The sequence below is a fragment of the Myotis nattereri genome (genome assembly GCF_964212035.1).
Source record: "Myotis nattereri genome assembly, chromosome: X".
NCBI lineage: Eukaryota > Metazoa > Chordata > Mammalia > Chiroptera > Vespertilionidae > Myotis > Myotis nattereri.
Window position 1 is genome coordinate 21489471 of NC_138078.1, and position 16974 is coordinate 21506444.

Consider the following 16974-nt stretch of genomic DNA (forward strand, 5'->3'; position numbering starts at 1 on the left):
TAGAAGTGGGATCACGGGGTCAAATGGGAGTTCCATTTTTAGAATTTTGAGGAAACTGCATACTGTCTTCCACAGCGGCTGCACCAGTCTGCATTCCCACCAGCACTGCACGAGTGTTCCTTTTTCTCCACATCCTCTCCGTTAACTTATTTTTTGAGGTAATTTTTAATTAGTGGTGTTTCAAAAGAAAGTTTATTTTGATTCAGAATATAAGTGTAAGAATGACATGGATCACACATTGTTGTGTGCCAGGTTCAGGAATGAGAGCTTTGTTTCAAGAAATAATGTACACGTTGAAAACCTTTAGATCACTTTTGTGATCCTGAACATGACCACATGGCATTAGAAGGAGGATATCCTTGCTAATGGGAAAAGAAAGAGCCCTGCTAAAATAGATGTTATCGCAACATAGGGAGAAAAAAGTAAAAGTTATTAAATTATGGTTTTGCCTTACTCCATTCTGACTTTCTTGTCCCAAATTTAAAAGTTATGTAACTGGATGTGCTTAAATTATTCCAGAATGGGTGAGTTTAGGGGAATGGGAATTTGTGTGGTCAATGTGAAGACCTTACAGAGATACCTAAAAATCAAATTAAAATAACATCAACATATTATCCAGCAATCCCACTACCGGCTATTTATCTAAAGAAAATGAAGCCACTAACGTGAAGGAATAACTGTGTCCCCATGTTCACTGTAACATTATTTACAGTAGTGAGGACATGGGAGAAAAAAAAACCCTAGGTGTCCTTTGATGAATGAGTTGAAAGAGAAATGAAATACACACACACACACACACACACACACACACACACACGCGCGCGCACGCGCGCGCGCCTGGATATATCATTCAGCCATAAAATAGAAAGACATCCTGCCATTTGTAGCAGCATGTGAAGAACTGTATGGCATTATGCTAAATGAACTAAATGGTCATTTGGCGGTGTTCTTTTAAAGAAAGTTTGTAACCCCTGGAAAACCGCGTGCACAGATGTCAGACTGATTAGGACCTGGGAAGCCTCAGGGAGGTCAGGGCCTCAGTCTAATGTGGGTGATCTCCATTGTGCACAGAGAGGGACTAGGTCTTTAACAAGAATCAATCCAATGTGAAGACGTGACGATCCTGAGTTTCACGAGGAAAACCTAGGGGGCCAGGAAGAGTCCAGTACTCTATTGAGCCCTGGGAAACCCAGAAGAGCTACCACTGAGGAGCCCAGGCATCGCACCCGTGCGGTCTCAGGGAAGGATCCAAGGCCAGGTGGCTTGCACATCACAAACCGCCTCACCGGAGGACACTCTGCATGTCTCACACAAAGGGGGGCTCCCGCAGCACCGCCCCCTTCCGGCCTGAGAGGCCCAGGGCCCGCTTCAGAGGCAGGGCATCCTCACTGCCTGCTTCCCTGGGTCTCAGGGGAGGGCAGACTTTGTGGGGGCAAGCCTACACGCTTCTCTAGAGGGAAGCGTCCAAGCTCTGCAGACACAAAAGTGGGGACCCTGAGTGAGGACTTGGGTCCAAGGACACAATAAACGCTCCGGCTCCCGGCATCAGGCACGCCCTGGACAGCCCCGCGGGAAAGGACCCACCAATATGCCATTATGAGGCAAGGACCTTTCCAACAGTGTACATGTGTGGCGGCTGTCTGACTGAGGGTGGCTTCGCAGTAGTGGCTTTGAGTCAAGGTGAGGACCTACCTGCTACCCGCGGAAGCCGCACCCCCCCATAACGGAAATGAGCCCTCCCACGCCTGCCCTGCAGTGAGCCCCGACAGGCCCCGGCACAGCCCTGAGACTGCGGCCTGGAAAGGTTTGGGGGGAAGGCCTTGCGAGGGAGTAGGCCCGACCCTACTGACCGAGGACCCCTGGGCCCCAAAGGGATTCAAGATGGAGGCCGGGTGCTTCAGAGCAGCCCTCTCTGGGAGAAAGGGCCGCGCAGGGCAGCAGCCCCTGTACTCAGCTCTAGGGACCGCCCCGCCAAGGAAATAGATAAAGAGCGACCCAGCCTCCTCTCTGGCGGTCACCCCGCCAAACTCAGCAAAGGCTGCCGCGGGCAGAGCTGGCAGGCCGCGTGCGGTGACCCTTACTCCGCAGGTGGTGTCTCGGAGAGGCCCGGGCCTGGGGGTAATGGAGGAGGGTCCAAGGAGGGCCCCGTCTCTACCAGGGTCCAGGGCTGCTACACTGCGGCAGGCTGTGGGACTCCTCCCACAAAGGAGGGGCCCAAATAAAGTCCCAGCCCAGTGTTCACCCCTGGGAGGCTAGGGCTCATCGCCATGATGAGTTGCACTCGCTTCCTCCCAGGCCATCTCGGGGAGGTGACAGACCCGGTCAAAGGGGGCAACCGCAGGTCAGCGGAGGGAGGATTTCGTGTTAAATTCGTGTTGTGCCAGGTTCCGGGGACAGACCTTTGAGGACTGTGGGCATGTGCCACCCTGTGCCAGTGGGGCCACAAGGAATCCTCCCTGCCTTAGCCAGTGTGCCTCCGCGTTAGATGGTCGGCCTGCACCAAAGGCTCCTGGAGTCGGTCTTCAGTCATGGGCAGGTTTCTTGGTTGAAGGTGGACCCCCACCCAATTGGGGCCCTTGAGGAGGCATACAATTGTTCTGTTGTTCTCACATCAATGTTTCTCTCCCACTCTATTTCACTCCCTTTCTCTAAAAAATTCAATGGAAAATCCACCCTCCAGTGAGGATTAACAAACAAAGAAACAAAAAGAATGCTCCCTATTTTCACACTGGCACACCTCAAGTATAAACTTCAAGCAGGAGTCCTCACTCAGGGGTTACAGGGAAGTGAGGACATTGGTCTGAAGGGAGCCATCCAGGCAAGCAGATAGAGCAATGATGACCTCAGCATGAGTTGTATTTAGACCTTGGATTGAAATCCTGTGTAGAACAACCTACAATAAGACCCCAAACTGCTTGCAGTAGCCCCTACTTTTGGGAGACCACTTTCAATTAGACAAGGTCAACTTCGTTTATGCTTTAGAGCTCAGGTAACTTGGCTATTACTGTGAGGTGTTTTCCAACAGGAGTCCTATTGAGGAACCTGAGACATGACTCAAGGAACCAACCAACCCTGAATACAAGTGACATCAAAGGGTCTATGCCAACCCTGTAATGTCAGCTCAGGAAATCTCAAGGAAGGGCTGTCATGTTGAACATCCCTCCTCACTTTATATCAGGTCTAAGGGAGGTGAGATCCTTAGTCTGAAGGTCTAGCCACCAGTCAGCCAAAGGGGATGGTGCCAGCCCCTATAAGTAGCCAAGGTGAGGAACTTGACAGACAACTGGGGGGAAAAACGAACTCAGTACACAAAGCACCCCCCACTAAGCTCTCAACACAAGATGACCCCTGTTAGGGAGGTGGACTGAGGCTCCCCTCCAGTTCCTTTTCTTAGGTCCCAGGGAAAATTAAAATATCAATGTCAGAGTAGCAGAGGGAAGGGTGCCCAGCTTCTATTCAGAGTTGAAATGATAACAATGAAGATGAACTGAGAGGACCTCACATCCCAGAACAAAGGGAGCCACACTGACATCACCCATTGTCACCTGAGTAAACTCAAGGCAGGGCTGTTAGCATGTAGTGGGCTACTCACTCTAAAGTTTCTCTGGTTTCTCTGTGGGGCTCATAGGGGACAGAATGATCAGGAGAACAAGAGCCTTGGGGGCTGGTAAAAGAGTGCCTTAAAGGAAGCCTGTATAGGCAACCTTCAACAAACCCCAGGTGGAATCTGCCTGTTGAAGGTGCTCACAGCAACTCTGTCTCCATTCTCTCAGGTGCCCAAAGCAGCTGTCCATTGGCTCACTACTGTCTGCTGTCCTGAACAACAGCCATCATGCCTCGTGGTCATAAGAGCAAGCTCCGTGCTAAGGAGAAACGCCGCCAAAACAGAGCTGAGAAACAAGGTGATAAGAGTGCTCAGGCCCCTGCAGGAGAGGAAGAAGAAGCTGCTTGCTCCTCCTCTTCCATTTTGGGGGAAGGTCCCTCCACCTCCACTGGTGCTGGCACTCTCCAGGCACCTCAGGGTGTCCTAGCCACCACCAGTGCAGCTGCAGGAGCCTCAGGTGAAACATCTGCTGTAAAAGCCAAAGGCCAAGTTCAGCAAAGTAAAAAATCCCCCCAGGCCTCAACGTCTGCTGAGAGTTCTGGCAAACGTCTACTAAGTAAGAAGGCGACTATGTTGGTAGAGTACCTGCTGTATCAATATAAAAGAAACCAGCCCATTAGAAAGGGAGACATGCTGAAGATCATCCACAAGTGGTTCAGGAAGGACTTCCCTGAGATCCTCAAGACAGCCTCTGATCGCATGGATATGTTCTTTGGCTTGGAATTGAAAGAAGTTGAGCCCAATGGTAATACCTACACCCTTGTCATCAGTCAAGATAAGAGTCTGAGCAGCGGCTTCAGGTTTCCTAACAAAGGGCTTCTGATGCCTGTTCTGGGTTTTATCTTGTTGAATGGCAACCGTGTCTCTGAGGCAGACACCTGGGTATTCCTGAATACTTTGGGTATCTTTGATGGAAAGAGTCACTTAATATTTGGGGAGCCCAGGAAGCTTATCAACCAAGTTTTGGTGCAGGAAAAATACCTGGTGTACCAGCCGGTGCCCAACAGTGATCCTCCACGCTATGAGTTCCTGTGGGGTCCAAGAGCCCACGCTGAGACCAGCAAGATGAAAGTCCTGGAGTTTTGGGCTGAGCTCAATGATACTGTCCCCACTACCTTTGCGCTGCATTATGAAGAAGCTTTGAAAGATGCGGAAGAGAGAGCCAGAGCAGAAGCTGCACCCAAGGCTGCCACTTCTCTCGAGGCCACATCTAGCTGCTACCCTCAGCCTGAGTGACATTGAGGTGGAGTCTTCACTTTGGGGCTGTAAAGGCCTGTTAAGCAGTTTCCTATATGCAAAATATCTTGATGAGTTATATTTGTGTATTTTTCTTGCATTTTCAAGTGATGTTCTTTTAGAATGTTTCTTTAGGATATAAGATTTAGGATATAAGTTTATGAATGAAATGGATCTCACATTTATTGCTGTTCATCAAGTTAGGGGTAAAAGTTGTTTTTGAAATAGAAATTGGAAATCCTTCAATCACTTTTGTGATCTAGGACAAGATAATATAGATTAGGATAGGAATATATTTTGGGATGTGAAAGAACTTTACACTAAAGTAGTTGGGAACAGCAGATGGATAGATACATAGATGGATAGATAGATAAAATAAAAATTGTCCACTTCTGTTTTAATTTTTTTCACTTAACAGTTGAAATACAATGTTATAGTAGTTTCAGGTTTGCAACAGAGTGATTAGACATTTATATGAATTAAAAGTGTTGCCCTAGCCGGTTTGTCTCAGTGGTTAGAGCACTGACCCTCAGATTGAAGAATCAAGGATTTGATTCTGGTCAAGGGCCTGTACCTCAGTTGCAGGTTCAATTCCCGGCCCTGTCAGAGAGTCAGCTGGAGGCAAGGGATCAGTGTCTCTCTCTCTTTCTCTCTCTCTCTCTCTCTCTCTCTCTCTCTCTCTCTCTCTTTCTCTCTCTCTCTTTCTCTCTCTCTCTCCGCCCCCCTCCCTTAAAAAATTCCACTGTCTCTAAAAAAAATCCACTATAAAAAATTCAATGGAAAAAATATGCTCTGGTGAGGATTAACAAAAATACAATGTCCTCACCATAAATCTAGTACACATCTGAACCATACATAGATATTAAAATGTTACTGCCTATATTACCTATCCTGTACCCAGCATTATCTGTTACAGCCAAGACATGAAAGCAAACTAAGTGTCCATCTATCGTCTTTTTGTTTGGTAAATTTGTAAGATATATACCAGGATTTCCTGATGTTATTCAAGAATGTTTGAGAATATAAGTCCTCTTAATTCATAGCTTTTATTTGACACAATTATTAGTTGAGCATCAGCTCTTTGGAAGTCTTCCTGCTCACATGGGGAATGTTTAGGCAAAGAAGACCCTGTACCTGCCCATGCAATGATACATTGTAGGAGAAGCTATCAATATAAAAGAGGGTGATATATTCTCCACTTCTTAAAGAACAAGTGAAAAGGAGTGTAAATAGTGGGTGGAGATAGCGTATTACAGGCGTCCTCAAACTTTTTAAACAGGGGGCCAGTTCACTGTCCCTCAGACCGTTGGAGGGCTGGACTATAGTTTAAAAAAAAAAACTATGAACAAATTCCTGTGCGCACTGCACATATCTTATTTTGAAGTAAAAAAAAAACAAAACGGGAACAAATACAATATTTGTATTTGCATGTGGCCCGCGGGCCGTAGTTTGAGGCCCCCTGGCATATTACTTAGTTTCCATTGTTAAGCAGAAGTTAGATCCATTGGGAGGTCAATGGGAAATCTGGGGACACATCCAGTAGCTTTCTCAGCTTCTTTGAGGTCTGAGTTGAAATCTCCACATTGTGGTTGGAAATGCTTGTTGACCATTATTCTTGATGTGCAAAAATACTTTGTTGACTTATTTCTTAGGTAATTTTCAAGTAGTATTGTTAAAAAAAAAGAAAGTTTATTTAGATTCAGAATATAAGTGAAGTGATAACTCTACCCCATGTTCATTGCAACATTATTTACAGTTGCCAGGACATGGAAACAACCTAACTGCACATTGATCAGTGAATGGATAAAGGAAAAGTGATACACACGCACTCATACACACATAGAAAGGGATCTATCATTCAGCCATAATAAAGAAAGAAATCCTGCCACTTGCAACAGCATGTGCAGAACTGGAGGGCATTATGCTAAGTTAAATAAGTGGTCGTTTTCAAGCAGTGTTCTTTCCACAGAAAGTTTTCAACACAGAAGAACAAATCCTGTATGGTTTTGCTTACATGTGTAATCTTTAAGAGGAAAAAAAACATGGAAATGAACACATAGATACACAGAACAGACTGGTGTTTACCAGAAGCAAGGAGTGGAAGGTAGGCGAAATGGGTGAAGGTGGTCAAAAGGTACAAATTCAGCTATAAAATAAGGCCCAGCGATGTAATGTACAGAATAAACTTTAATAGTTAATGATAGTATTGGATCAGTAAAAGTAGCCAAGAGAGTATATCCTAATAGATTAATTACAGGAAGGAAAATCTGAATAAAAACATTTACACAGCATGGATGGACCTGGAGCGCATTATGCTAAGCAAAATAAGCCAGTCCAAGAAACATAAGTATCACATGATCTCACGCATATGTGAAATCTAATGAACCAAATAAACTGAGAAACAAAAATAGTCCCAGAGATGTAGAAGCATGAATATACTGTTGAATCTAAGAGGTTAGGCAGGGGAGGGTGGGTGGGAAGAGATCAACCAATGAATTTATATGCATATTTGTATAGCCTGTGGACACAGACAGTGGAGTGGTGAGGAGGTCCTGGGGTGGGGGATGGGAGTGGGCTAGAAGAGGTTAATGGGGGGAAAGGAAGACTTGTGTAATCATTTCAACAATAAAAATTAAAAAAACATTTCAGTGTGTATATTTGTTTACTTTATAACAAACTACCACAAATTGAACAGCTTTGAACAACAGACACTTAGTATCTATCTCACAGTTCTGTAGGTAGTAGCTGGGCTCCTGGGTCAGAAACCTCAAAGCTGCAAACAATGTATCAGGTAGCTGTATTCTCACATGGAGCTCAGGAGCTCCTTCCAATGCCATGCAGAATGCAGTTAACGGAATGCAGTTACCAGAAACTGAAAGACTGAGGTGCCTGTTTTCTTGCTAGCTGTTGGCTAGGGGTCATTCTCAAGTTGCCATTACCTGCTCGGTATGCTATGTGGCTCCTTCCATCTTCAGAGCCAGCAAAGGAGAACCTCCCTCTCACTCTTTGAATTTCTCTCACTAGGAAATGCCCATCCCATTTAAGGATTCACCTGATTAGGCTTGACCTATGGGGGATAATCTCTCTATTTGCAGAACAACTGATTTGTGACCTGAATTACATTTGCAAAACCCCTCATAGCAGCACCTAGATGAGTGGTTGATTAATTGACTGGTGGAAGATGTGTGTATACAGGGTGTCAGAAATCTGGTAGGCCATCTTGGAATCCTGCCAAACAGTGTCCCTATGTGTGTAATTAAACGCTTTACCCTTTAAAGGTACACAATAGGATAACTATTGTTATAGATCAAGCATGTCAAACTCAAAGGCTAACATGGGTCAAATAAACAAGGTTTAAGTTTATGTGGGCCACACAAAAACAAAAAGCTTCAATTTTCATAGAAATGTAGGTTTATTTCCATAGAGATATGCCCAATACAAAGGGCTGAAATAAGTCATCATTAACATAAAATAATAAAACATTTTAATAAAAATTAATATTTTTCTTGAACATTAATTTATCAGACACTGAATAACTGCACAAATTAATAAGCGTAACCCAAATAAACCCATTTTTCTTGTTCTCTGAAAGCAAAATATTTCCTGTTGTGCCCACCAAACCAGTCAGTAGAAGACTTATGATGAGGCAATCGCCTGCTAAAATATTCACTGCTAGTATTAGCATAGAGAAATGGTGCACTTGTGCATAAGGGAAATGAATGCAACATGAATATAGTAATCAGTCATTAGCAAATGTTGTAGTTTTATTAATAATTATGTATAACAGGATATTGTAAAAATTAAGTCACGAAATTTTTATTGAAACATTGAAGTACATTGCACGAAGATTCGTGCAATAGGCCTTCCTTCCCCTGGCTGCCGGCACGGGTTTTCCTCCGGCAGCCGGGACCCAGGCTTTGGTCCGGCCGCAGCAGAGAAGCTAAGCATCTTCAGTCTTCAGTCTTCAGTCTTCACCCTGGCTGGAGCCTTCAGTCTTCGCTTGGCACCTGCGAATGCAAATTAACCACTATCTTTCTTGGGTTAATTTGCATACTCATCCTGATTGGCTGGTGGGCATAGAGTAGTGACACCAATTTGCATGTCTCTCTTTTAGTAGTATAGATTTCTTACATACCATTATATTGGCTGAGCCACAATAATATTCGTTATGGGTCACATGTGGTCTGCGGGCCATGAGTTTGACATGCTTGTAATAGATGATTGTCTCAAAATAATCTGGAGGCTGAGGTTGGACATAGGTGATACAGATTGGCCATGTGTTGATATGGCTGAAACTCAGAAATGAGTATCTGGAGCATTACCTTATTCTCTATACTCTTGCAAAACATATCAATTTTGTCACACAAGTCATTCCAGAGCATGAAAAATGCAACAAAACTGCCAAACATTTTTTTATGAACCAAATAGAACATTGTTAATTACATCTGGTAAAAGTAGCTCAAAATTATTACTTTACTATTATACTAGAGGCCTGGTGCATGAAATTTGTGCATGGGGGGGGGGGTGGTCCCTCAGCCCAACCTGTACCCTCTCCAATCTGGGAGCCTTCAGGGGATGTCCAGGGATTGGGCCTAAACTGAAAGTTGGACATCCCTCTCACAATCCAGGACCTCTGGCTCCTAACCGCTCACCTGCCTGCCTTCCCTAACCACTCTGCCTGCTGGCCCTAACCACTTCCCTCCCCTGCCCGTCTGGTCACCCCTACTGACGTTTTTTTTTTAATCTTATCCCCTTCACACACAATTGTATTTGACTTCCTTATTGGCTTCTCCCTCTCACAAAATTTTTCTCTCTCCTTTATGTAACACTTCTTCTTACTGACTCATCATTTATAAACTTTTTTTTCCTCCTTATTTCCTACTTCTGTTCCATTATCCTTCTTCCCATCTTTCTTCTACCCTCCCTCCCTCCCCACATTCCTTCTTTCCTTTATCTTTTCCCCTGCCCTCCCTCTCTCTCTCCTTCCTTCCCACCTTAATGTTTTTCTTCACTTCCTCCCTTAGACCTGCTTTGCTCCCTCCCCCATTTCTTCCTTCTTCCCATTCTCCTTTTAAGCTCTACTAGCTCCCCTTTAAAACTTTTCTTCCCTTCCTCTTTCTCTCTCATGCTACCTTTCCCATACATTCTTCTCTACTTACTTCCACTGTTTTAATATCTATCTATCTATCTACCTGCCTAATCTTTCACTATCATTTATCTTTTTTCTTTTCTGACTCCTACTTTTAAAATCTGTTCCCAGTACCCAAATATACTTGATTTTCATTGTAGCTCCTACAGTTCACTCATACATCCTCTTTCCTTCTTTAATTCAGTTCTCTACTGACTCCTTTATAAAGTTCTTCCCTTCTCCCCCATATTCCCCCCTCCTCCCTGACTCTTTTACTCTTTTTAGAGGCTAATTAAAAATTCTATGCTTTTCATTCTTAGTACTGACTGCTTTCCTCTCTGGGACCTGTAGCCGCTTCTGTTTGGGCACTTGGGCCCCTCTTGCACTGGCTTTGAAGGGCCGAATGATGATGCAGCTGTGTCTTGCCTACCATGCTCTGTGTCACCCCCTCCAAGTTGAGGGAGGATCCAGCCAGCCTGGGCCAACATCCATCGCGGGGACTGCTGCATTACATGCGTGCGCGTGTGCATTTGCTCTCTGTCCACTCCCCTCTGGAATTCGCAGACGACAGGCATGCTTGTGCAGGCATGGTCAGGGCCTGGCTTGTCCTCAGGGGGTGTTCTACCCAGGATGCGAACCCCTGTCCAGGTCAGACCAGGCAGATGAATGGATGGCTGGCTGGAGAAAGCTGGGCAGCTTCCCTGTGGTGTGAGGGTCACCTGTGGTCTCCACGGTGGTGGGGCCAGGTCCGCGAGGCTGGGTCCTTGTGGCAGGAAGAGGCTTCGAGGTTGTGCACTTGGGAGGATTGACCAGTGTCTGGGGCATCGCGGGGCAACCCTGTGTGTTTGTGGTTGTGGGATCCCCACGTTGTTTACCTGGTGGCCCGTCCAGGTCCAGTGCCTTATGTCGATGTCCACTCTCTGTTATTGTGCCTGGGCCCTTCCTTCATGTTGGGTCTACACCCTCTTGATTTGCATGCACAACCCCTCCCAGGGATCACCACCGATGTGCACACCCCATGGTTGGCATCTGCCAACTGCACCCCGAGAACTGGCCTTCTGCCATGTGGTGTCACCCCTCACCCCCCCTGACCTCAAGGGGGTGTTGGTGGCATCCCGGGGCAGAGTGCTCTCAGATGGGGCATGGTGTCGCAAGGGTGTTTGTCAGGCACATGTATCTGGGAGTAAAAGAGGACTCCGGTGTCAGGGTCAGGCAAGCGAGCCTCACGCAAGTCCCACTGCTGCACGCGCAGCATCTGGCTGGTCTGTCAATATGCAGTTGGTCGTTACTGTGACACCGTTAGGACCAATTTGCATATTACCTCTTTATTATATAGATTACGTGAGAATATTATTTAATGGCAATATTACTTGAGACCATGAGTGCAAAGATTCTCAAAACATTACCTACAGAATTTGACAATATATAACAAAACTAAATATGCATTTACCTGTGACCTAGTGATTCCACTTTTTAAGACTTACCCTGAAGACACACCCACAGCGATAGGAAGATACATAAATGCTAATCAACATATTGATTGAAAAAACAAGGGATATCTACACTGTACTATCTACACTAATAAAAGAGCAACATGCAAATCGGTATCACTCCACTAGGCCCACCAGCCCATCGAATGTGTATGCAAATTAACCCAACAAAGATGATGGTTAATTTGCATATGCAAGCACAGAGCGAAGACTGAAGGCTCCAGCCCCAGTGAAGACTGAAGACTGAAGACGACTGAAGACTAAAGACGACTGAAGACTGAAGAGGCTTTTCTTCTCTGCCGAGGTCAGAGCGAAGGCCTGGGTCCCGGGTGTTGGAGGGGGAAAACCAGTGCCTGCAGCCAGGGGAAGGAAGGCCTATTGCACGAATGGGCCTCTAGTCTATATAATAAAGAGGGAATATGGTAATTTGACTGTGACGATGTCCCAGTCATGACCAGTCTGTGGGCAGGGCCAGGGGTGGGGACTTCCGCCCCCTGTGCTAATGTCATGCTGCCTGAATGTGTACCCATTCAGCACTGGTATGACACTGCAGGGGATGGGGGTGGGGGACTGGGCTTGACGGGGGACCTAAGGCTGTACCCCCTGCCCCAGTTCCGGGCCAGAAGACATCAGACTGTGCCACCCCCCCCTCCCTGCAACCTGGCTCGGGTTCAGAAGACCTCAGACTGAGCTCCCAGCCCCAGTGCCAGGCTGGGAGACCTCAAGCCATACCCCCCACCCAGCACGGCTTGACGGGGGACCTCAGGCTATGTCCCCCACCCCAGCTCTGGGCGGGGAGACCTCAGACTGTTCCCCCCCCTCAAGCACTGGGCTGAGGGACCTCAAGCTATGCCCCCTACCTGGTGGAGCTTGACGGAGGACCTCAGGCCATGGCCCCCACCTGGAAGGGCTTGACAGGGGACCCCAGATGGCACTGGGCCGAAGGACCTGAGGCTGAGTCCCTGCCCAGCGCTGGGCTGGGGGACCTAAACTGCACCCCCACCAGAGGGGATTGACAGGGGCGGGGCCGGCTGGATCTAGGTCTTACCCAATGGGAATGGGGCTGGCCAGGTCTGGGTCTCCTGCGTTTTCAAAGTGCATGAGGGCGGTGGGTGGGGACTTGACACTAGGTCCCACAGTGCACCCAGGACTCTGACAGGAGGGAGATTTTATATATATTTTACTAATTTTCTTTCATCTCTGACACTTCTATTATAGAAAAAGGACAAATAGCCATATGAAAATATTTCTTCTCAATTCTCTTTTAATGTGCACAAATTTCATGCACTGGGCCACTAGTCTATAATAATAAAAGCATAATATGATAATTAGACTGGATGACTTTCCAGACCACCTTCCAGATGAAGCTGGGGCTGGCAGGGAAGCTCGGTTCCCAGGTGCCAGAGAGAAGCCATGCCAGGAGACAGGGAAGGAAGGCCGACTCTTGAATGAATTTCATGCATTGGGCCTCTAGTGTAGCTATAAGAAAGAATGAGTATTGGGTCACAACATGAGTAACTGTATTTAAAGGGCCAGAGGTTGAGAACCACTGGGCTAAGGTCTATGATACCATGGCCAGTGCCTTCCCATTTCATCATCAGGAGGCTTTTCGGGGTAAGAAAGAGAGGGCCTGAGGCAGAGCAGCAGCAGGGCTCCCCTATTGCTGCCCTGGCCAATTTGCAGTCCAGGGCATGTCCTGAAACTCCTCTCATCCTAGTGAGGTCTGAGGCAGAGTCTTCACTTTCTGCTTGAAGAAAGCAGCCAACCTTGTAACTAGTCAGGAGCCAAGGTGGGGCTCCTGAGAACACAGTGCATATTAGTAACATGTTTGTGTGCCTGTACAACTTAGGGAAATTGGAGACTTAACCTTTTCCTTTTTCTATTTTAAAGATTGTTCCGTTCACGTAGACTTTTATTTTGCTCCAGAACCTAAGCGTATGAGTGACATGGATCACACATTTATTGGAGTTTATCGGGTAGAAAAAATTGGGAATTTTGCCGTTATGGAACAAATTGAAAATCCTTGGGTCATTCCTTGTCATTTGGAACAAGATAGATAGCATGATATTGGAATATGGATTTTTGTGTAAAAGGGAATTACCCCCGAGTAAAGTCTGTGTGAAGAACAATGGAAAATATGGCCAATTGCTAGTTTCAGTTTCTTTGTAAAATTGCAGTATATGTACCTGGATTGACTTAGCTTCTTCAAGAATGTAGGAGAAATGAAATCCCAATAAGTTTGGCTTCCTGTACACTGGCTCTTTCCATGTCCAAATATTAACTTGGCATCTGCTCTTTGGAATGAATGCTCTCGGCTAGTACTGGGGATGCTAAGAAAACTAGACCCTACCTGCGCTGCCCATAGAATTTTAGAGTCTAAGAGCAGCTTTCTTAGAATGTAGGTGGTGAGATACTCCTAATGTACACAGACCAGTGAAATTAAGGGGTCAGAATGGGGCGGGAGGCTCCAGCTGAGGAGACTAGTGTAGAATCTGTGAGGCGAGGTTAGGGAGGCAGTTAGAGACTTGGGAAAGTAGAAGTCATGTGGTGGGCGGGAACCTTAAGGTCACAGCATGGCGGGCACATCGAGGCTGTGATAATGGTGGGCAGGGACCACACCCTCAGACTGTGGGTCTCAGAGCTGAGAGACTTGCACCTGGACTGGAAGATTACTGTTACAGTTACTTTGGAATGATGAGTAACCCAGAGAGAATCTCCACCTGGGACAGCGTTGGGATGCATCCCGCGCTCCTGTCCCAGTGCAGGTGAGCAAAGTGCACAGAGTGGGTGTTTGATGCACATCATCTTCAGGGCATTTCTGAGGGGGGAAAAACACACATGATAATCCCTGACTGGAAACTTGGCATCCATTGGGCTGTTGCTCTTTGTGTGGGTTAGGGAATCAGAGCCCATTCTATTAAAATGACGCTTAACATCTTTAGGTGCAGACTTGCAGTGATGGTGCAATGAATGAAGATAGGGGAGGTTTTCATTAATGGTCAGCTAGGTCAGAAGAAAGTGTTAGTCTTTGAACCAAATCCTAGAAAACTTGTGGTGTATTCAGCTGGGAAAATACACACAACTCTTGAAATATAATTTAATGGGGGGAAATGTAAGTTTCTTTTTACATAGCATTTTGGACAGAGTTTTGGTTACATGTCCTAGAGTGACCCATATTCTCTGAATATATATATATATTTCAGAGGGAAAGAGAGAGATAGAAACATCAATGATGACAGAGTACCACTGATTGCCTGCCTCCTGAACCCCCCATACTGGGGATCAAGCCCACAATCCTGGCATGTGCCCTGACCAAGAATCGCATTGTGACCTCCTTGTTCATAGGTTTTGATGCTCAACCACTGAGCCACACTGACTGGGCAAAATATATATATTTTTAAATGCTTTAAGGTGAGTGCTATTTTCTGGCAATGAAATCATCCTAATCAGAAACATATCAGACATTGTGAAAAATCTCAATGCATTCCAGGCACTGTGCCAGGCGCTCTACATACATTCCCCCGAATCCACCAGCTCTACAAGACAGGGCTTAGCAAAGCCCCTTCATAAATGCAGAACCGGAGGCTCACGGAGTTCGCTAATGTACCTGAGTTCACACAGCTAGTAAGTGACAGAGCTGGGACCAGAACCCCTGGTCTGGATTTGTCCAAAGCTCACAGGGGCCCGCTCCTTGCAGCAGGCCATGAGTCAGCTAATCCACTTTTGTCTACTGCTCCAAAATGTATCTCAAGTGATCAAAAGAAAGACCCGGGGACCAAAAGAGTTGATTGAGTGACATAACCAGAAAAATAAAAATCAGAAATGAGTAAGACTTGAGTAAAAGTGATGAGATCATAGGGAGTGACAATATGATCATTGACCTATATGAAGCCAGATGCCCTCAGAAGCCCAGTCAGGACTCACAAACATCTGGCTCTATCCCCCTACATAGAACGTGATTCCTTTGCAAATTCCCTAAGTCTGGCTGCTGAAGAGAAAGAATGTATCAGCTTTCTTTCCCCTGACAACCGTTGCCTAATCTTACATCAGTCACAAAACGGGAGCCATTTTCTGCAAGATTTGCAACAGGGAAATTGCTCAAGGGTTTGCAGGGAGGTGACATTTCCCAGGAGGCCTCTAACCAAGAGACAGAAGCCAAGACGAGGACTCCCGTGAAAGAGGGCTGAGGAACCAATCACGCCACAATGTAGGGGCCAAGCAAAAACCCAGGAGGGTGACCTCCGTGCAGTAGGAGTCCGAGGCTCTGACAGACATGGTGCAGGCTGCCAGTGAGGAGCAGCAGCAGGATTCAGCCAGGACAGTAAGGTCCTGGAGATGCGTCCCTGTTGGCTCTTCCTGGAGGCCCGGAAGGGCCATGATCACGTGGTAAACCCTGACTCCAATCGGGAATTCTCGGCGAGAGGCGTTGTGGTGTAAGATGAGCAGTGTCAGAAAGCGGAGGGCGGAGTGACCGGACGGGCCAACTCTCAAAGTGGGGGCCCTGGTGTGGACTGACGGTAGCCCCACAGCGTAGAGGAGGTCTCACAAAATCTCCTCTGCTGTCCTCCCAGCGGAGCCCCTGGCGCGCATGTCAGGCTGATTAGAGGCTGGGAGGCCTCAGGGACGTCAGGGCCTCTGACTAACAGGGACGTTTTCCACTTTGCAGAGGGAGGGAATGTGACCTTAAGAAGAAGGCAACTATGAGAAGGTCCTGAGTGGTGTGAGGGCACCCCCAAACTAGAAGGGGCCAGAGAGTCCAGCACTGAGCTTAGCCCTGGAAAAGACAGAAGAGCAGGAATCCACGCATTCCACCCGTGTATTCTAGGGGAGGGACCCAAGGCCAGTTGTACAGAGACAGGAAGCTTGTTCGTCACACAACATCCTCACGCGAGAACACGCAGTGCTAAGCGAGAGCATGTCTCTCTCAAAGGGAGGCTCCCGCGAGAACACGCAGTGCTAAGCGAGAGCATGTCTCTCTCAAGGGGAGGCTCCCGCAGCACCGCCCCCTTCCTGCCTGGGAGACCCAGGCCCCCCGCTTCAGAGGAAGGGCGTCCTCACTGCCTGCCTCACTGGGTCTCAGCGGAGGGCAGACTTTGTGGACGCCAGACCCACTTGTGTCAGTAGAGGGAGGCGTGCAAGCTCTGCAGACATAAAAGTGGAGATCCTCAGTGAGGACCTGGGGCCCACGGACCCTAATCCTTCAGGCATCCGGCATCAGGCGCTCCCTGGACAGCCCCGCGGGAAAGGACCCACCAACTACTACTTGGGCGTTGAGGACCTTCCAGCCATTACTCCTGCCTAGAGGTTGGCTGAGGACGGCTTTGAAGGACTGGCCTGGCGTCAAGGTGGGAACCGCGGAAGCCACACACCCCCAAAACAAAGGCAGGCCCCCCAACCCTTCCCTGCTGTGAGCCCCCCGACAGGCCCCGGCACAGCCCTCAGACTGCGGCCTGGAAAGGTTTGGGGGGAAGGCCTTGCGAGGGAGTAGGCCCGACTCTACTGACGAGGACCCCTGG

General features: G+C 47.3%; 1 protein-coding gene across 1 annotated transcript; it reads left to right on the forward strand.

Moving 5' to 3' along the window:
• Positions 1–3832: 3832 nt before the first annotated feature.
• Positions 3833–4840, forward strand: LOC308511537 (melanoma-associated antigen B4-like; the record flags this gene model as incomplete). The annotated part of the gene is made up of 1 exon (XM_081081559.1): positions 3833–4840. One exon carries the CDS (start codon positions 3833–3835, stop codon positions 4838–4840), a length of 1008 nt encoding a protein of 335 aa, XP_080937685.1.
• Between the last annotated feature and the right edge of the window lie 12134 nt (positions 4841–16974).